The sequence below is a fragment of the Trichomycterus rosablanca genome, chromosome 18, assembly GCF_030014385.1.
Source record: "Trichomycterus rosablanca isolate fTriRos1 chromosome 18, fTriRos1.hap1, whole genome shotgun sequence".
NCBI classification, from domain to species: domain Eukaryota; kingdom Metazoa; phylum Chordata; class Actinopteri; order Siluriformes; family Trichomycteridae; genus Trichomycterus; species Trichomycterus rosablanca.
Genome location: NC_086005.1, coordinates 23,528,491 through 23,550,561, shown reverse-complemented (window position 1 = coordinate 23,550,561; position 22,071 = coordinate 23,528,491). Strand labels below are relative to the sequence as shown.

Genomic DNA, 22,071 nt, shown 5'->3' with positions numbered 1-22,071 from the left:
ATGACTATGTGCAGACTTTTTCAGCAGTCATATGAACAGATAAACATTATGGATGTTAGTGTCTTTAATAAACATATATATATAATTCATTGTCCAGGCTAGAAAAAGTACACAATATGATCAAAAGTATTTGGACACCTGACCATGAGCTGGCTGATTAGTAGTACAGAACCTTACCCGCTAGGCTACCACTGCTAGAACAACAGGACTTTATTTTCTTTACAAAACTGATTTATTTCACCTGTCATGCCAAAACACATAAATTCAAAAATTAGAAGACGTGTCCCAATATTTTTGTCCATATAGCGTACGTGAAAGTACAAGGTATATAAATACCTGTTCTCATGGGGCCAGCTGTGGTCACTAAAGAGGCTACCTATGTTAAAAGTTGTGGAGAAGTTAACTCTGAACAGCGCTAATATTGTGCCGGGTCACGTCCTCAGCTTTTCACAAACCCACACTATAGTTTCACTGTTTAGAGAGTTTCCAAAAATGTATTTAATCTTACTTCATTGATTGTAACATCTGAACTTTGAAGGCCAGTACCTCAGGAGTTCACATAAATTTTAAAGCAACTGCAAACAATTTATTAAAATGTGGGTGGGTGACGTAACTCCTGAATTATTATTATTATGTGTTGTTCCTCCAAAAAACTTATATCATCGATGCAAAATGGAACATTTTATGTAATGCTTTTACTTTTAGATGAAAAATGTGGGTTTTTTTTGTTTTTTTTTGTTATTTTAAGTTAAACATGCAAAATGTTCTGCTGTGTGAAAGTAATAAAAATGAACCATAAAATATAAACTAATTCAATCTAAAACACAGTCGTTGACAGCTGTTAACGTGTTAATGAAGTTACATCTGATCGTCATTTAAGAAATAATAATAAGACAAATTCAATCTATGAACAAAAATAATTACCAACATAGGCAGAGTTCCAATTTTTTCCTATTGCTGTACACTTAAACTGAGCTTTCCTCTGTGGTTCTGCACAAAAGCACCATTTATTATAGCAACTTTACAACTTTATTGATGGCTACTTACTTATCACCCGCTGTGAAACTATCTACAAAACACCAACAGGTACCAGCTACATTTCTATCCCAGCATGCAATTGTAAACCAATCCTGTGCACACAAAACCTGACCTGAGAGCTGAACAGAATATTACGTCTGCTGGTGTAACCTCAGAAAATATAAATACCCGCTCTACAACACTATAACCCTTCTATTCAGAAAGAAAGCTGAATAAAAAAACACCGCTTCAGGGTGTGCCCTGTATCTGTTTCAGTGCTCTACAGCGGACGACAAAAGCGCTGGGATTTCGAAACATCCTGCTAAATTTTCCCACAAGCTGTAACAACTGAGAACAATCTGCAAAGTGCTTTCTCAGTCAGGCCAGTTAGTGGAGCAGTGTGGTCTCGGCAAATTAGGATCCTAAATTAAATTAGAGGCAAAAGTGTGAGTGTGCATACAAACGGACTGAAAATGTATACTGGAGCAAAGTTTACTTGGCAACAAACATGACTGATAGTGCAGTACTTTAAAGAGTCTAAGCTTAAAATCCTGGGTTTAAGTGTCTATGGTGAGGCTAATGTGTCTTCGTTGTAATCAGGGTTGCAAGCTCTTGGCGGAAATAAAATAAAATGAAAATAAAAATCGCAAGACAAGGTGCCAGGCTGTTAAATGACAATCCACCTACAAACGTGCCCAAGGAAAAACCCAGGCAAGACACAGTGTCAACATACCAAACCTCTTACAGACAGAAACCAGAGGAAAGATACTGCTCATTTAAAAAAGTTAACTTCCTCATTTTTGACAGATTGATCTTCAGTGGGTCCATTTACATTTACATTTTCAGCATTTAGCAGACGCTTTTATCCAAAGCGACTTACATGAGCTGAACACGATGAGCAATTGAGGGTTAAGGGCCTTGCTCAGGGACCCAACAGTGGCAACTTGGTGGTGACGGGGCTTGAACCATCAACCTTCTGTTTACTAGTCCAGTACCTTAACCACTGAGCTATCACTGGAAGGGTCCAGTACCTTCCCAATAATAAACCTAGGACAGGGCATCATGCACCCACACATTTACAGTTGCAAACCCACTGTCAGGAGCTCCTATGGCACTACCATGCTCAACAGTATTTAATAGAGCAGTGATACACAGACATGATTTATGTGTCTATAATGAATGGGCGTTGATGTCGTCATGTGCGTTAAAGGATTCTGTGTCCGTCAGGTGACCTCACCATTACTGCAGTGTTAACCAGCCTCAACCGTGACCTGATTCTCTCTCGTATTTCATCACGTGCAGCTTTCTTCTACTCTTACATGGACTTAATACTTTCCTCAGGTCAATGTTTTTCTTTATTAAAATCTCATCATGTGGTACAGAGTTAGTGTTAATCTGGTCTGTCAACAATGTGACCGTGTGATCTGGGGTTTATGAACCGACCGCTACGATGTATGAAGGACTACGAAGGTTGTTTATTATTAAATATGGACACGACCAATATCCTCATCAACCCTGCATGTGAGGACATCTGCATACTGATGATACATAGAAGTACTGCATCAGGAATGTATTTCATTAATCTGGAATAAAAGACGCAATAAGTTAGTTCTTAATGATTAGTTTGTTATTAATAAAATTAGTTCTAATTATTAGTTTGTATTAATAAAAATAGTTCTTCATTATTAGTTTGTTATTAATAAAAAAAGTTCTTAATTACTAGTTTGTTATTAATAAAATTAGTTCTTAATTATTACCACTAATGTACAGTATATTTTATTTCATTTTCTTTTGTTAGACACCGCTTCATCCTGGTCAGGGTTGCAGTAACACAGCTCGGACAGGACGCCGTTTCAGGGCCTCAGCCATCCAATCCCCTCAATCAATCATGTCTGCATGTAGATGCCTGAGCGGCTGAAAGCACTAGTGTGTGTGTGTGTGTGTGTGTGTGTGTGTGTGTATTAAGGTCACCTTTTGAAGAAACAGTATTTATATGGACTAATTTAAGCCTGTAAACTAAGCACCCATCACTCGACAGGTCAAGACAGCAGGACTTTTATACTCAGTCTTACTGAAAGCAGAGTTCTGGAGGAGAGATTAGGTGACCTTCACCAGCACAATCGCTCTCTTGTACGAGGATATTAAATGAAAACACATCCTGCTTGTCAGCGCTCCGGCTCTGTGTATCGCGTTACGTCATGCATGGTGCGTTTCAGGCTTACACACCTCCTCGTACAAAGCCGTTGGTCGCTATCGCAGAGGTGGAGCATCCGGTGATGGATGTCACGACGGTCGCCATGGCAATGATGAGACAGGAATATGCTGTTTTTAAAAAAGCAAAGAAATACAATATTAGTAGGTATAACAGATGAAATTCATATATGCAATCCATAATTTTGTGTAGACAGTAATTTCAGTTTAAATCTTCCTCTATTATTATTATTATATATAAAAGCTTATGCTTTTACAGTCGCTGTATTATAGTACTGCTGCCTTACAGTCTAGCAGTCTCTCTTTAGTGCTGGTCTGGTCTGTCAACAGTGTGATCATATGATCTTATGTTTATGAACTGACCGCTATGATGTATGAAAGACTTTAAAGGTCGTTTCTTATTAGTTCAGCACACAACCATAAAAGTTCAATATCCTGCATGTGTTGACATATCTGCGTTATGAGAGGGTAAAACAATTATATTGACTTCTACAGGGCTAATTAAGTGTGTGACCCATCGGTAATAAACTGTTACACTGAAGGTCTTTTACTTAAGTGTTACTTAAGCTAGATGTCAAAATAAAGCTCCAATAGTTTTCAAAAGCAGTAAAACATCAATGGGGGGGGGGGGGGGGGGGGGTGTGCTTGGGTGGCACAGAGGTAAAATGAGTTCCCTCCATATTAATCCGCCTCATGTGTCGGTTGCAAACGTCCTTGGTCGGAAGTGGAGGTCTGCAGCAGTAGAGGCAACTTCTGATTGGGTAATTGGACCTGACTCAATTGGGAGGACAAAATTTGGGGGAAAACACATAAATGTTTGCCTTCGATATGGTTTTATGATACTAATATTTGATAAACCCACAGCTAAGTAAAAAAAAGTTTTCTTTTTTCCATTATGCTCAATTAAAAATAAAATAATAAAAAATATAAAAATATATACAAAAATATCTATTATTTGTTATAAAATAATATACCTTACATTATGCTCAATTAAAAATAAAATAGTAAAAATGGACTCTCCAAGGACTGGTGGTACAGATAAAACTTGATACTACCATTGTTCTATGACTGCTGCAGTGCTAATGACACATACCTACCAGAAGATGGCACTACGTCTGTAATCATATTAACCACACTAAAACCATACCTCTAAATCAGCCTTTCTCAACCGGGGTGCCGCGGCACCCTGGGGTGCCGTCTGGCTTCATCAGGGGTGCCGTCAAAAATATTCTGATAGTGATGGGTCGTTCGCGAACGATCCGATTCTATTGAACGGCTCTTTAAAAGGAACCGAGTCGCGCTTCTGGGAGCCGCTACATATATGTTTATTTCTGCGCAGTTCGGCTGTAATTCACCCATTCCGCTTCCATCAGTAGAGGGAATTAATCAGTCATAATAAGAGCTGTTTATTGTCGAAATTCTAATCTGAAAACGGAGAGCGAGCGAGCGAGCGAGCCACACACACACACACACACACACACACACACACACACACACACACACACACACACACACACACACACACGGAGCGAGAGAGAGAGACACTCAAACTCAAAAGAAGCTTTATTGGCATGACAAATAAAGACATTCGTATTTCCAAAGCAAGTTAGAGAAATAATAAAAATAACAATAAGAAAGAACAAATATATACAAAACAATTACATGTGCAAAAAAATATAAAATAGAATAAAATATTAATAATTTAATATTTAAATTATTAATATATATAAAACACACACAAAGAGAGAGAGAGAGAGACACACACACACACAAACTGATCGTTATTACTACCTCAATAATGTAAATATTATAATTTTTATTGTTATTATTTTGCACTGTTTTTATTAATATTTTATTCTATTTTATATTTTTGCACATGTAACTGTTTTGTATATATTTGTTCTTTCTTATTGTTATTTTTTATTATTTCTCTCTAACTTGCTTTGGCAATACGAATGTCCTTATTTGTCATGCCAATAAAGCTTCTTTTGAGTTAAGAGAGCCATTGCCGAGCTACAGAGAGAACATGCAGAAAAGAAGCAGTGCTCTTAGTATAATGACAAATAATTGAGAAATAAACTATAAACTCATTTAATTATGTTAAATCTGATTCGTTCATGGCGCGAACTGAGCTTTTCGAGCCTAACTTACATCAAGAACAAGTACAGGGAGCGACTGAGGGCTCTGGACCAGGAGCTCCACGTCTGCCTCTCATCCATCCCTGCCAGAATAGGGCGATTGAGTGCATCAATCCCAGGCTCAGATTTCCCATTAAAAGTAAGTCACGTTTACCCCTCCCTCCCTAAATGACACCTTATGGTGTGTGTGCGTTAGCAGTCCGAGGGATGCAGAGTGTACGTTTTTTAATACATTTTAGACTGGGGTGACTTGAGATTTTGCATAATTTTAAAGGGTGCCGTGACTGAAAAAAGGTTGAGAAACACTGGTCTAAATAATTATTTATTCATAGGACACGCCCATATTTTGGGAAAATTGTCCAATGATGGGTGCATGTTTTCTATGGCTAGCACAAATCCAGCAAAATACATCAAGGAATCATAATAAACACCTTACAAAATCTAATCTTTTTTTCATGTTCCCACATTTATTAAAACTTGCAGCCTATTAAACATTTCTCACAATTCTGCAGCATGTGGTACTTGCACTAGTAAAAATGCTTTGATCTTTGTTTGATCTTGTCACTTTGCAGCAGCATTTTGCATGTGGATGCTAGTAGTTTAGCATGTGAACGTTAGATGACGGTGAGATGATGGAAGGCTGATGAGGTCGGGTGAATTTTGACACTAATTCACACGATCCGCGTGAACAGAATGAAACCTACCAACTCCGGCCTGGCCCACGATCCATGTCATGCGGATGAAGAGCATCACACCCCAAATGTTCAACATGCAGCGGACCTGCACAGAGGAAGGACGGCAGTTAGGCTTTGTGAGAACCTGACAAAAAACACCGTCAAGTGAAGCCCTTTCCCAGACCTGGCCTTGGTCCAAAGATTTCATATACAGGGGAAAGCAAGGTTAAGGACAAGATAAGTGTGTAGCGCACAGTGCAGTGTGACATTTAAAACATGAGCCGAACTTTTGATGTGGATGAAATGAGGAGCTGAATGATATCAGTCTTTATCAGAAAGTCAACAGCTTAAAACCGAGTCAAAAAGATTCTAAACTGAAAGTTCAGTCGTTACTTTGAAGCCAGAATTACGTAGAGACCAGAGAAGCGTCTTTCATCTTTCCAGCGCCTGGTACAGGTATCTGGATTATGTTTGTTTTAAAAGAGTAGGTAGGTGGAAATGAGGACAATGGTGTTAGCGAGAGGAAGTATGGTCTGCACATGTCAAAATATAGAAGAGTGACAAAATCCAGATATGATTCTTCCACTGAGCTTTACAGCTCTAAAACCTGATTTAGTTGAAAGTGTATTCTGCTTTATATCAGAGACTGTCTGACTGTTGTATGTCATTATTGTTGTGATTTTAGTACAGTTCTTTTGTTACAGTGATGTTAATAATGTTAATAATTGACCAACTGAATGACAACAGACAAAGTATTAATAGTTTGATTAATGCTGTTGGGTTTAGTTTGGCAGCTAATGTTTCTTTTTTTTTTTTACAAACTAATACTACCAACAGTTTTAACTTGTATAGAAGAATAATTTTTTAGAAAATTGTTTATTGATTTTTATTTTGAAGCTTTTACTTAAACTTGATGTAAAAATATGAAGTCATAAATGTAGTATTGTGAATTAAGTGTACTGGTGCACTGTTAGGTGATGCATCATATATATATATATATATATATATATATATATATATATATATATATATATATATATATATATATATATATATATATATATATATATATATATATATATATATATATATATATATATATATATATATATATATATATATATATATATATATATATATATGTGTGTGTGTGTGTGTGTGTGTGTGTGTATACAATATATACATATATAGTGAATTTATATATGTATGATTACACATATACAGACTGCGTTACATCACAAAGGTTAGGCATTTTTCTTGCAATTCCATATGAGGGCTCAAAAAACATGCACATTTGGAAGTGGACTGACATTTCTACGGATTCACAGAATCTTTTCACAACATTGTCTGGTAGATGGTAAAAAAAAAAAAAAAAAAAAAGATCATAAGTTATGCAATCTTGTATTGAGAAGAGTTTTGTAAAAAAAAGTTAGGCACAAGTGACATGGCACAAGCCTTTTATTCTCAATCATGATTCACAGCATAACTTACTGAATTGTAACATGGTACTGTAATAGGGCTTCTTAATCTCCAGATTTTATTTTTTTCCATTTCATTTTTATCAGCCACTTGATGCCACTATCCGGTCAGGGTTGCGGCAGATTCAGTTGTACTGGAAAATAAAGTCATAAATCCTTATTTTCCTATGGAAAGAGGTCAAATATTTCCAATTGTAATTGTGTGTATATATGAGGTGTGTCTTTTAAAAGATTTATGTATTAATATATTGAAGAAACTCTTTATTTTGTTTTAAACAGTGCATCTATCCTTTTCTAATGCCTAAATCATGGATAAGAATAATATTACATATTACATATCTACCCAATATGCATCTATTTGCTGACAGCAGTACATCCAAAGGCTAGCACAAGCTGCCCGCTACATGCACTCTATAAGTAGGATGGAATGAGTGGTGTCATTTCCACCAGGGGCAAAAATCCTATACAGAGCGAGACTTGCACTCAGTCGGCACTCCTGCTTTGTTTTGGGGGTTTCCAATTTTCCTGTCGGTTAGTCCTCAGTCTGAGCGCGAGCTTTGAAGAGTCGTCCTCCATGCCTATGCACGCATCAAGGACTCTTATCATTGTGTGAACTACACTAATGAAACTGCAAACACACACCAGACATGACTGAACCTGAAAATACACATTCCAACATCTACTCTTTCCTCTATTTGCTTTTCCTAGATATATCGGAAAGCTAATTGCAAACAGACTTACCAAAACTCCTTTGACCCATCCGAACTTCACGACACCTTTAGGTTCGGATGCTTCTTTGGCCGCAGCCTCCTCGGCAGGGGTCAGCTCTTCACCGTTTGCAAACCCATCTTCGAACGGCTCCTACGATGACACAAGGATAGCAGAATTTCAGAAACTGTCTGTTGAGCAAGGCCCTTAACCCTCAATTGCTTAGACTGTACACTGTAAGTCGCTTTGGATAAAAGCGTCTGCTAAGTCGAAAATGTAAGTAAAATTACACTGTACAACTTTTTATACTACCCGATTAATAATTTCATTTTACAAACACTATTCTGTGATTTGTTCTTTCTCTGGAGCCTTTATATAACATCATTACAAAACAATAAGAGGAGAAAATAGGATTTCTGTTACAATGACACAAGGATAACAGAATTTATGTATACGTATATATATAACAAATAAAAGCATTTCATATTATACCAATATAACTAACACCATACAAGAAAAACAATAACCTAAATAATTTAGTGATAGGAATTTTATTCATCTGATAATGGAATATATTTGTACATTTATTTATTCGAGATTGAACATCACGTTTGCACATGCTCATGCCATTTATGACAGGGTAGGTATCTGAGCCATTCAGAGATGCCAGCTCAGCATAGAAGCTCTGCTATTAGTCGACGGAAATGTTAAATCTCCTAGAAATGTGTAAAGAGAACTTATGATGCTAAAATTAATTATTTAAATAAAAAATAATGAAACAGAACAAGCTTTGTGTTTAGTGGTTTCTAGTCTTGGAGCTCAACGGAAAAAAATAATGTTTTTTCATAAAATTGTGACGTAAAACACATTTTAACAGCCAGAACCAGGAACACATTTATGTGGGTTATATTTGTTAATCCAGACTAAGCATACTCAACTGGAAATTAGAGAAATTTATTTAAGAAACCAGACTGACACTTAAAGCGACTGTATGACCAGTTTCAGATTGCGATTAGATTCCTAATAACTAATTGTGACAGATTTTTTTATCTAATTCTGAGTTGCATGTCTCATTCCTTTACCCCCCCCCCCCTCCCCCCCCCCCCCTCCCCCCCCCCCCCACCCCCCCACACACTTTCCTTTTTTTCCAAGTCATTTAGACATACTGACAGACAGGCAGAGTTATCTGTCCTTGTATCTAAGGAAGGTCAAACACAGGAAGACTCCCCCCTGTGTAGGGACAATGCTCTGACGTAGACAGCAGACACGAATGTCCCTCTGGGACCACCGCTGAGCATGCAGGCTGGTGATGGCCCTATACTCGCTATTAAACTTCCTTGCTTAGCAACTCCACAAAAGAGTCACCACCGGTCTCTCAATCTTATTAACGCCATGGACAAAATGTCAAACAATGTACAATGACCTCATCAAACTTTACAGGTTATACTCACTGTAATGACCCACCAGCACACAAAAAAACCCAGGTAACGACGACTGACACTTTTTTTTTTAACCATAGGCTATTTTTAAGCCTAGGTTACTTGATGCCTTCACAGGATGAATGTTTATCCAAACTTTTAACCCCCTTGTTCAAGCCTATTGTTCCCCTCGACTTGTACAAAAGCTGGACATGACAACTTTCTAATGGTACGGTGCCCTGTTGAAGTGACAAAGCAACAAGCGATGCGACAACAAATGCCGGTGAAGAAGAAATCAAAACGTTTTATAATAACATTCAAACTGAAATTGCCCAGGGTGAAGATGTCTTCAGAGGACCAGTCTATGAAAGGGCAATACACACCCACTTACCCCATTACTACACTACCCCTACATATCTAGGGGCAAATCAAAGTAGTCAATCCATCTACCAGGTTTTTTTGTGATCATAAGGAAAGCAGTCTGTATAAAATCACGATTTTAAAGGCAGCAACCAGAGTTTTAGTTTTAAATCCTGGCATTGAAGCATGGATGACAACTCTGTTACTGATAAACCACAGGCCGCGTGCTAATGTGCCACTGTGGGCTGGAGGGTATATTGGCATTTTGCATATGTTCAATAGTAGCACGCTGTGCAGAGGGCATGCACATTGAAACAAGATCAAGATAATCTTTAGTCCAAAGTCTAGCATCACATAAATTACCTTTTAAATGTCTTTTCCTTTCACACCGATTCATTTATAGTGGATTGGCACGCGAGCTTGTTGTAGGGAACGTTCAGGGAACATTGATCAGATATTTTATTGCTTACTGAGTGATGGCTTGGTATTTTGTACACATAAGAGTGACCTTGGTATACAAGTGCAATAAATACCGGTAGGTTTCTTCATATTAAAAATAATAATAATAATAAACCTTAAATAATTTAAAAAATTCTATGAATGACCAGACATTGTAAATAATCATTATAAACGGTGGTACTTGATGGCAGGCCGGTCAGGCGTCTACACAGACATGATAAGATATACAGTGTATCACAAAAGTGAGTACACCCCTCACATTTCTGCAGATATTTCAGTATATCTTTTCATGGGACAACACTGACAAAATGACACTTTGACACAATGAAAAGTAGTCTGTGTGCAGCTTATATAACAGTGTAAATTTTTTCTTCCCTCAAAATAACTCAATATACAGCCATTAATGTCTAAACCACCGGCAACAAAAGTGAGTACACCCCTTAGTGAAAGTTCCTGAAGTGTCAATATTTTGTGTGGCCACCATTATTTCCCAGAACTGCCTTAACTCTCCTGGGCATGGAGTTTACCAGAGCTTCACAGGTTGCCACTGGAATGCTTTTCCACTCCTCCATGACGACATCACGGAGCTGGTGGATATTCGAGACTTTGCGCTCCTCCACCTTCCGCTTGAGGATGCCCCAAAGATGTTCTATTGGGTTTAGGTCTGGAGACATGCTTGGCCAGTCCATCACCTTTACCCTCAGCCTCTTCAATAAAGCAGTGGTCGTCTTAGAGGTGTGTTTGGGGTCATTATCATGCTGGAACACTGCCCTGCGACCCAGTTTCCGGAGGGAGGGGATCATGCTCTGCTTCAGTATTTCACAGTACATATTGGAGTTCATGTGTCCCTCAATGAAATGTAACTCCCCAACACCTGCTGCACTCATGCAGCCCCAGACCATGGCATTCCCACCACCATGCTTGACTGTAGGCATGACACACTTATCTTTGTACTCCTCACCTGATTGCCGCCACACATGCTTGAGACCATCTGAACCAAACAAATTAATCTTGGTCTCATCAGACCATAGGACATGGTTCCAGTAATCCATGTCCTTTGTTGACATGTCTTCAGCAAACTGTTTGCGGGCTTTCTTGTGTAGAGATTTCAGAAGAGGCTTCCTTCTGTGGTGACAGCCATGCAGACCAATTTGATGTAGTGTGCGGCGTATGGTCTGAGCACTGACAGGCTGACCCCCCACCTTTTCAATCTCTGCAGCAATGCTGACAGCACTCCTGCACCTATCTTTCAAAGACAGCAGTTGGATGTGACGCTGAGCACGTGCACTCAGCTTCTTTGGACGACCAACGCGAGGTCTGTTCTGAGTGGACCCTGCTCTTTTAAAACGCTGGATGATCTTGGCCACTGTGCTGCAGCTCAGTTTCAGGGTGTTGGCAATCTTCTTGTAGCCTTGGCCATCTTCATGTAGCGCAACAATTCGTCTTTTAAGATCCTCAGAGAGTTCTTTGCCATGAGGTGCCATGTTGGAACTTTCAGTGACCAGTATGAGAGAGTGTGAGAGCTGTACTACTAAATTGAACACAACTGCTCCCTATGCACACCTGAGACCTAGTAACACTAACAAATCACATGACATTTTGGAGGGAAAATGACAAGCAGTGCTCAATTTGGACATTTAGGGGTGTAGTCTCTTAGGGGTGTACTCACTTTTGTTGCCGGTGGTTTAGACATTAATGGCTGTATATTGAGTTATTTTGAGGGAAGAATAAATTTACACTGTTATATAAGCTGCACACAGACTACTTTTCATTGTGTCAAAGTGTCATTTTGTCAGTGTTGTCCCATGAAAAGATATACTTAAATATCTGCAGAAATGTGAGGGGTGTACTCACTTTTGTGATACACTGTATCTGAGGGTGGATGGCTGGACCTCTAAGAGGGATTTGCAACTTGACCTTGCATCCAGAGTTTCCCAGTTAAACCTGATTTGTGCAACCCTGCCCAGGACAACACTTTAAATATGATGGCTAAAATGTGCATAAAGTGACTGGCAATAACGGTTAAATATTTTTGTCTATATCGTCAGTGACAAAGTACTGACCACAGTATGAACATGAATAAATTTCACAAGGTTATATAAAAAAGAATGCATTAATCAAAGGTAAGAAAGAAAAAAGCAATATTTGATTGTCCTGTTAAGCATAAAGGTGGTTCTGTTTTGATTCGAGGTTGTGCGGTAGCCAGTGGCACAGGAAACACAAGACAGGAGCCGGAAGAATCGAGTCCACTAAATATGTGCAAAATTTGGAATCAGATGTGATGTAGTCAGTAAGAAAAAATGAAGCCAAAAAAAAGTAGAATAGGACAGTTGACCTTATACATTAAACATTGAACCCAGTCAGCACTTTTACACTTACGCTTTAATGTCATTGAAAGTCTCAGAATATCTCAGAACTAGAAGCATTTTACGAGAAGAGCAAGTCAATTTTTAAAGCATGCGAGTCAAAAAGGGGCCCTCTGTAACTTTAACCATAATTTCTCTGCTAGACACAACAGGGTTATTTTATTTATTTAAAATACTGGTTACCGTGGCAACCATTTGTGGTTTTTACTCAACAGCAACAGACAACAAATTTTAAATGTGTGATAAAATTAGTTTTTAGCACTAGGAACATAGTTTTAAATAAAAATCATCTGCCTAAAGGTTATAAAATGTTTGAGATTACTTGCTGAATTTCCAGAGAAAAGTGGAAAAAAAACTGGGGAAAAAACGAGCAAGTTAAATTCCTAAAACATGAACACGAGTTAAAAAGGGGCCCTCTGTATTTTTTCCATAACATTGGCAAATGTTGATCAACTTTCCAAAAAATGTTTCACTGCTAGACACAACAAGGTAATTTGACTTATTGAAAATATTGGTTACCATGGCAACCACTTGTGTTTCCCCGAAAAGCTCACGTACCTGTGGTACCCAGCCAAGAGGACAAACCAGTCAAATTTCTAGATAGTCTTAAATAGTCTTAGCCAATCATCAGTCTGAATTAATCATCATGATCTGATGCTGCAACAGTGAAACAACATTTGGGCAAAATTATGAGCAAAGGTACAGAGGTCTCTTTGGACTCCTAACTAACTACAAAATAATTTCCTTCATGATATATAAAATAACTATTTATCTATAGATAAAGTATCTATAAATATATCTATAAAGTATCAATTTATCTATAAAGTATCTATCTATTAATAAAGTATCTATAAATATATATATCTATAAAGTATCAATTTATCTATAAAGTATCTATCTGTTAATAAAGTATCTATAAATATATATATATATAAAGTATCAATTTATCTATAAAGTATCTATCTATTAATAAAGTATCTACAAATATATCTATAAACAAAGTATCGATTTATCTTTAAATAAAGTATCTCTAAATATATCTATAAAGTATCGATTTATCTATAAAGTATCTATCTATTAATAAAGTATCTATAAATATATCTATAAACAAAGTATCGATTGATCTGTAAATAACGTATCTATAAATGTATCTATAAATAATCTACACATATATCCATAAAGTATCTATAAATAAAGTATCTATCTATAAATAAAGTATATATCTATAAATAAAGTATCTATGCATATATCTATAAACAATTTTTTTTGTAAATAAATACTTCATAAATAAAGTGTAAATATACAGTATCTATAAATAATCTATACATATATCTGTAAATAGATCTATAAATAAAGTATCTATCTATCTATCTATCTAATAACAGTTTGCAAGAATTTGTAAATAGAGGTGTTAATAGGTATTGATTTAATAGTTGGTCCATAATCACCCATTTAGGCTATTTTTTCTATGTAAAGTTCATTAAATATTAAGTAACTGTGCATTACCATTTGCACAGTTTGTCAAATAGCAGCATTAATACATGTAGCTCGATCATGAAGGTAAGTAGACTGTAAACAGGTCTGTCGGTTAAGGACAGATGTGGAAACAAAAGCCATATGAATTATAAAATGACGCGGCGTCTTTAGCATGTGCGCCAGCGTGTGGCACAGCACCAGCACCAGGGTGCAGCATCACCTGAGCCATCTGTCAACACGAGCTCTGTACCAGAGTTCATAACGTCATCAACAACCCCACCAAGCTCTGCTTACACCAGGGACATGGGGGCTATTAAGAGGGAGGAAAGCAGGAAAAAGGGCTGCTTTGTTCTGGCTCGGCAACACCCCCCTTACGGTGCCAGGTGAGAGGAGAGCAGCTGTACAGACTCAGTGAATGGTTAGTCCTAACGGTAAAACATGTAATCAGCCACTCAGACCAGTACAAACTGACTCTGGGGACTCGAAGCCTTCCAAGAACTGTATTTTCAATAATTAAAGAGGGATGGGTGGCGCAATATGCAACGCTGATAATAAGAGTCTTGTAATGGAACAAGAACGAGAAAAAAATATACAAGTATGTTTTCGTGTTAAGACTAAATTCAGTCTGAAAGCACACAGCTAAATTGATGTAATTACTTGTTGCTTTTACCTGTAGTCTTGAACTTTCTAAATGCAAGTGACACAAATTCAGCAATGCAATATTTTTACTCAACAAATTTACAAGCAATTTCTTTGTTGGCAAAGGGGTTAAAATGTAAACAACACAGAACGCTCCAGGGTTCGAATCTCGGCTCTGCTACTGGTCAGATGGGTGCCCTTTAGAAGGCACAATTGGCTAATGCCTGCAGTCTGCTGGGTGGGAAAGACCAGACTAAGGGGATGGGTGCTTAGGGTACCTGTACAGAAAGAGGATCGCAGAGATTGGAGCGTGGCTCTCCATACAAGACGCCGACCTCAAACGCAAAACTACTGAAGTATGGCTAAAGGAGAAGGGATTGGTGTACTGCGTACATATCGGAGGGAGAGTGCGTCAGGCGAAAAACACCAACCTTAGAGGCCATCGAGGCCCCACCAGTGGATTGGCTATGCTAAATTTGGAGAAGGAGGGGGGTTGCATAAAACACTTGGCTGTTTACTTATATAAAGGTCGCCACAGCAAATCTAGTCCGCAAACCAGACTTGGCACGTTTTTTTCACGGATGCCCTTCCTTGCACAACCCTTCATTTCTACCCAGGCTTGGGATCTGGGATCTAGGCCCCCTTCTTCCACACAACATTAGCCAATCTTGTCCATGCAGACGCCCAACCGGCCAAACAATTCATTTAATCAATTAACAAATAGTCATTAACATCTCTGGTACAAGTGGTAATCAGTGGCATTGACGAATTATCCAACACATATAAAGCAATAATCCAGTGCAAACACTATTTCCAAATAATATTCCCATATTTCAGGATAATCCTATACGCCAGTATTGTCCAGCCGACAATTCATTTTTCTGCAGGAAACGAAGAGTCAAAGAGCATCACATTCTACAGCGCATCCTGCAGCCTACACACAGTCTAAAGACTGAAATAGAAACGTTTCACACTTCATGTGGCAGGTTTGTCTGGCAGAGACTGGGGGAAAAAATCCCAGCAACCCACATCATGCCTTTTAAAGCTAAGGAAAAAACAGTCAAGTAAAAGGTGTTTATTTTTCTCAAGTCGAGCCCAGTCATTTTATAGCTGTTATGTATCCAATCTGTTTAGATTCCCTGCATTAGCATAACACATATGAAGATCCTAAAGAAAGAATAATGGAAACGTACAAATGTGGAAAATCAGCAGAACAACCGATTTCACCTGACGCTGATTCATGCTAAACATGAACAATGTGTGGTACATGCTGAACTAAATGAACGCTGAATGGAATTATCCATGGGTACAAGGAATCCAAGTCGTGCTGCACCAACACTCATGTTCTCTTTGCCACTACACACCTGATTTATCTCATCAGGTAACTGGTACAGTGAGAACTCAGCTGTGTAAGCTGATGGATTCATTTATCAACACTAAAACTAAATAGGTACTAAAAGCAAATTCCTTTTTTCTTTTGGTTTTGTTTTTATTTGGGTCCCAATCTAGTCGTTTCTGATTCCCTGTTCCCCGAAGTCACGCGTCCCATCCAATGCACGTTTGTTCTAGCCAAGCGCTTCTTAGTCACTGGCCGGCAGTGAGGGCTCGCACTGAGCTTCATTGGGTATGGAAAGTTACGCTAATCTCCAAACAAGTCTCCCAACCACTGACGTATATGGCAGTATGCAGGAGCAGATCGGGTCCAGCTTCTCACTTATTCATGACCAATTGTGTCAGCCAACCAGGTCGGTAGCATAGCCTAAACTCTGATTTCAGCTGTCATGTGTTAGCACATTAGACCGCTGTGCCAAACCAGCACTCTTAAAGCTAATTCTACACTGAATAATTAAACAAATGATTTAAAATTTGGGTTTTAAAACAGTTACACACAAAAAAAACAAAAAATAATTGTTTGTAACTGTGAATTTATCACTTTGCAGTCAGAGCTGCACAGATGTATGAGCATGTATTAGCACCCCAATGTGAGACTTTAAGAAATCAAAGACATCATAAAGCAAACAACAGTCCCAAAAAGGCAGAAAAAGGGAACTAAATGTGTTGTTTCAGGAGGAACCGTCTCAAATAAGACAAACCAAGCATCAGCGAAACAAAACTCAAGTCTCGAGGGAAAGCTCACTTAAAAGAATAGCTCTACACTTGACATGATCATTGCTAAATGCTGCTTAACTGGTAAAATGAAGCACCAAACCTGGACCACTGAGTGACCAAAAAGAAGCAAAGTGGTCTGATAAGTAAACTTTCACAATAGTTTGGCAGACGACAGCACGTCTTTAATCTACAACTGTTGCTGCCAGCAGTTGGGCAGCCGTCTTGTGGAAATCGGTGGCACCGATGACTTTTTTGCATGTTCGCCCAATACATATAAATAAAGCCCCGACTAAACACTATTCAGGTAACTGAGTTTGGAAAATTCCCAACCAATTCTAAACTGAAATCTGTGATTTTTTGAAAAACGAGGTCCTTGAAATTAAGTACATTTTCCAGTGAATTAGTAGGGCCTCACTTATAAAGCAATAATCTAGTGCCAGATGCAGTGTAATGCCAGAGTGCTTTACCGCTATAACAGTATTATTGCCTGACTTGTAAGAACTTACTTCACTTCAGTACAAGTATTACAACGATATTGAAGTAAGGGGGTAGAATGGCAATATTTATTCATCTTAACAATGTTAGCTTACACGTTGCTAACCAAGTTTAAATTTTCCGAGTTCTTTTTTTGTTTGCAAACTATTTTTGAGCTTTTTATTTTGCAAAAATGAAAACAGGAACAAAAACAGAAGACTGCACCAGTTATTACAACACACATTTAGGCAAGCAGGAAAAAGACTAAACTAGAAGAGAAGCTGTTATCTACAGTATATGTCTACAGTGGTAAAAGTACATGTTTGCAATGATATATCTCTCTTGCTGATGAGACGTCTAGCCCAGGAATGAGGGTGTTAATGTCATTTAGAGAAGCATGTTGCCCAAATACATGGGATAACTTGGGCTAATAAATAAATTAGTTTGTTTAATTATAGATTCCTATCTCAGGTAATTTCCAGATGTGGGCATAGGAATTACAGTTCTGTTATACACTGTTTCTAACTGTTTGGACTTTATGTGATGGACAGATAAATATTGGTTTGGGCACTCAAGACAATTTAACTGACAATACTGTCAGTTTTGCCTCCACATTTACCCCAACTACTAAATCTAAATCTATCTAAAGATTATATAACCATAAATTAGGTTTAATTATAAGGGAAACACAATGAATGTGTTAATGGCAGTGGTGCTTAGTCTGACATGTGTTAATTAAAAGGAATGTAACTGCACATCACTGCCTGACAGTTTGGCTTGTACATTCCGTAATACATTAAGGTGAGTCATAAATTCAGCGGGAACAGCAGGCCAAGTTTTACATCGCGCTAAAAATAACAGACGGCTGTAGATGACTCAAGAGAACAACCTTAGAAAGTCAAAAGAAAGAAAAATACAGAACAGTTATATTTTATGTTGGTAAATGTATGAAATTCATTGCTGCAAGGACTTGCTCATTGATGTGCGTTCAGACAAGGATGTTGATCGTTTCCTATAAATGACATTTTTATTGGTTTGGGAACTTTTATTGATTTCACAAGTGGAATTACTGTCTCTTAATATAGTAATTTCTAGTTGTCTATTACAGAGAGCTCTATCACATACAGAGGGTCACACTATACCCAATGGGTCTGTCTAAAAACCTAGTGAGCTGCCTACCTGCCAACTGCCTTGCTGCCTGCTGGTCATCCTTGTCTGATTCTCTTGTTTTTCAATGTTCAACAGAAGACAGATCTGGACTGGAGGCAGGCAAGTCAAGCACACACACTCTGGGTCCATGAAGGGTGTATTTACATAATTGTAAATAGAAATAGTGTTATTTCCTGTATATTTCTGTTCACACTCTTTTTCTATTGTAAATACTGCATCCCGTTCATTCCCGTCCACTGTACAGCGACTCTCTTTATTAATGTATAAAGACGACCCTAGACATGATGGCAGCATCATGATGTCTCTGCGTTAATGGAACCTCTAGTCAACCATTCCAGGGCACTGATAAACCCCTGTGTCTTGACAGACGTTTGGTCTGGATGGTCCTGTTTGTCTTTAGCACACTTTGTCTTTAGCAGAACTTAACGTTCGCTTTTCTAAAAAACAACAGCGGTCAGATAAGTTTACACTCTTTTAGACCATCTGAGATGAGAAAAGTACCCTGCAATGTATACTGTCATTGGAATAGACATTCCAAATAATCTCAAAAATGTTGAATAGAGCTGAGGTCAGGGCTTTATGCAGGCCAGTGCAGTTCCTCTACAAGACTTTGCTTTGTGCACAGTAGTGCAACTATTGCCTACTATTGGTCATTTAAAGTTAAATAAGTGACATTTTAAATAATGACTAATTTAATAATGACTTTTCATCATTGTAGTAACATCCAGACTCTCATAAATAACTAGGTACAACATGAAACATGACGAAATATTAAAAATATAGAACATTTACATGACATAGATGTACATGTATCCACTGGGCTTGAATAATGCAAAACAGGCATTAATCATGCTGCTGTGGTTTTATTTAAATGTCAGAAACTGACACTACTCAATAATATCCAAGAGCAAACACAAACACATGGTCCAACGCCGTTACCCATGTAAATCCCTATACCAACCTGCTAAAATGTACCTGTTTGTTTCCCCAACAGTGACCGCTCTGCCTGAGAGCTAAGTTTTACCTCATAATGTAACATGTCTGTCATTCCTGTTTCAAAACAGGAAGCAGCCCTTTTTGATCATTTCTCAACTACCTAAAGTCTTTTAGCACTCAGAAAAACAAGCTACCTTAAAGAGAGGTGGAGATTTCCCCCCCACTCATAAAGACTCCTTTGTTTAGGAAGTGCAGTTTGGATTGAGAATTGCACAAGCACTCAGTGCCTCCTGAAGTGCGCTTTGTTCACGATAACCTGATTCGGGATAAGGTCCGGATCTAAAGTCAGAGACTTTAGAATTCAGCGCTCAATCTCGAGTTTGATCAGGTCACGTTAATAAAACAGCATTTATTTAGCCAGTGTACGACTATCACATGAATTAGGGCATACGTTTCCATTGGGTTTCATTTGGGAAGGATGGGGGGGGCATAGCTGCTTACTTTATTTTCTAGCTTATTTACTAGCACACCCCACACACTTTTAAAATAATATAGCTCAATAAAAATAGATGCAGTCGGCTACTGCACGTGTCAAAGGGGGTGTGTGTTAGTCACGGCTCTCCTCAGTCAGAGTAAGCTTAAACAACTGTAGTGATGTAATCGCCATAATCACTGTCTAAGAAGTGGGTCTAAATCTGCCTTATAAATTCCTTATTAGAATCCACTCTATTTAGGGAGCTGCCTAGGAAGGCAGTAGGTAGCAAGGGAGCTCACTAGGTTTTCGGACAGACCCCATATCAACCAATTTCTTAGTTTAAGTATCTCAAAAACAGCAACCATCAACAGTGGTCTGAGGAGGGACAAGCCATAAACTGCCACCAGGTTGTTGTCATCAATGTCTTGGTCGCCCAACAGTAGAGCTACCGTGGCTCGAATTACAGCTCATTTCAATACTGGGATTGACATAGAAACTATTTACACATCTAAAATATGTGAAAATGCTTTTTTTTTTTTTATTATTATTATTATTTTACACATTTACCAAATGCAGTGTTAGATTATCAACTCCAATCTGCCTGCATAGTTCAGCTATCAAATCTAAACAACGTCATAGTTTATAACAAACCTAAACCACAAACCTAAAGTGGTAAACCAGTTGGCCTCGGGGAAACAATTCCCACATGTAGCAACAACAAACACACAAATGATTTTAACCACAATCTAACCTCTCAGCCTGAGCCACGACTTCGACCATTAGGTCAATCCTGCACGACTGACTCGAGAGTACGCATCAGCCAATCACACAGGTCCCACCAAACAAAAAGGGCAACAAAAGGGCAGCAAACACAAACTGGTCGCGTGTGCATTTTTAGAACGGATTATTGTCAACAAAGTCACCTGACGTGACGTGAACGCAGATAGCTGGTTAAAAGGCAAAGAAAAGCCAGGCTGAACAAATAAAGCTGACAATACAAGCAAGTTAAAAAATAAACAATTAATTAAATCAAATGACAAGCTATAGCGCTATGCTATACCTTTAAGTAAACAAAAACAAACTGTGGGTACACAGAGAATTAGTTTTAAGCTTTAGTTTAATTAAGTTGGAGATTCATTGAGTTGATTAGCGATTCGACTAAAGACGTCGTTCAAGGTTCAAGGACCACAGACATCATGCTGATTGGACATGTTATGACTGGGATTGTATTATTGATGTTACTTCTTATATTTGTATTTCAAATGACTAGGTTCTATTTTTAAGACATTTAACACAGATCAACCAATTGTACAAAGCTCAGACGCTAGTTTAAAAACATAAAAAAACAAAACCATATGAGCTAGACTACGCATGCAAAAAGAACATGATGAAATACAAGCTCGTGTCCTTCTCAGCCAACTGGGTTTGCTCACTAGGCTACAAAGCCTCCCATTGTTGCTGCGAGCTCGCTCATCACTAGCTACATAACCGTGCTAAAACCTACGAATCAAAACAATTCAAAAGCAAAAAGCCATCAGTAATACGAGGCAGGCCTGTTAGATTCAAAACAAATCATCGGATCATTTGCTTTCCAAGAACGTAGAGAGAGAGAAAAAAATCATTCGCTGAGTGTTGCTTTTCTGCCAACGGCCTGTGTAACGAGCTGGCTCGGTAGCTCCAAACCGCTTTTAAGCAATGTGTGCCTAGCAAGAGGCCTCCTTGAAGAGACTGAGACGAACAGCGTGGACCATCTTATGTCCTTCAAGTCAGGAAAGAGGAGAAATGTCAGCAAGCTGGGTTTCAACTCTATAAACTCATTACCATATTCAGAGAGAAAGTCAAAACAAACATGAGCACAGTGGGTTCCAATCAGCGGTGACTGAACCGTCTTGAAGGTCACGCGTTTTGTTCTCGAGGGTGCAAATATAAAAGAAAGATTCTCTGGTGATATTAGGATTAGTAT

At 38.2% G+C, this 22,071-nt stretch overlaps 1 protein-coding gene across 2 annotated transcripts in view; it reads right to left on the bottom strand.

Moving 5' to 3' along the window:
- slc12a2 (solute carrier family 12 member 2) overlaps window positions 1-22,071 on the bottom strand; it is a 65,369-nt gene that overhangs the window by 30,356 nt on the left and 12,942 nt on the right. For both annotated transcript variants that reach the window (XM_063014117.1, XM_063014118.1), the window contains exons 2-4: window positions 8,260-8,379; window positions 6,071-6,146; window positions 3,244-3,339 (exon numbers count right to left, since the gene is read on the bottom strand). In XM_063014117.1, coding sequence (XP_062870187.1) covers window positions 3,244-3,339; window positions 6,071-6,146; window positions 8,260-8,379 — 292 coding nt within the window. The remainder of the gene's footprint in view (window positions 1-3,243; window positions 3,340-6,070; window positions 6,147-8,259; window positions 8,380-22,071) is intronic.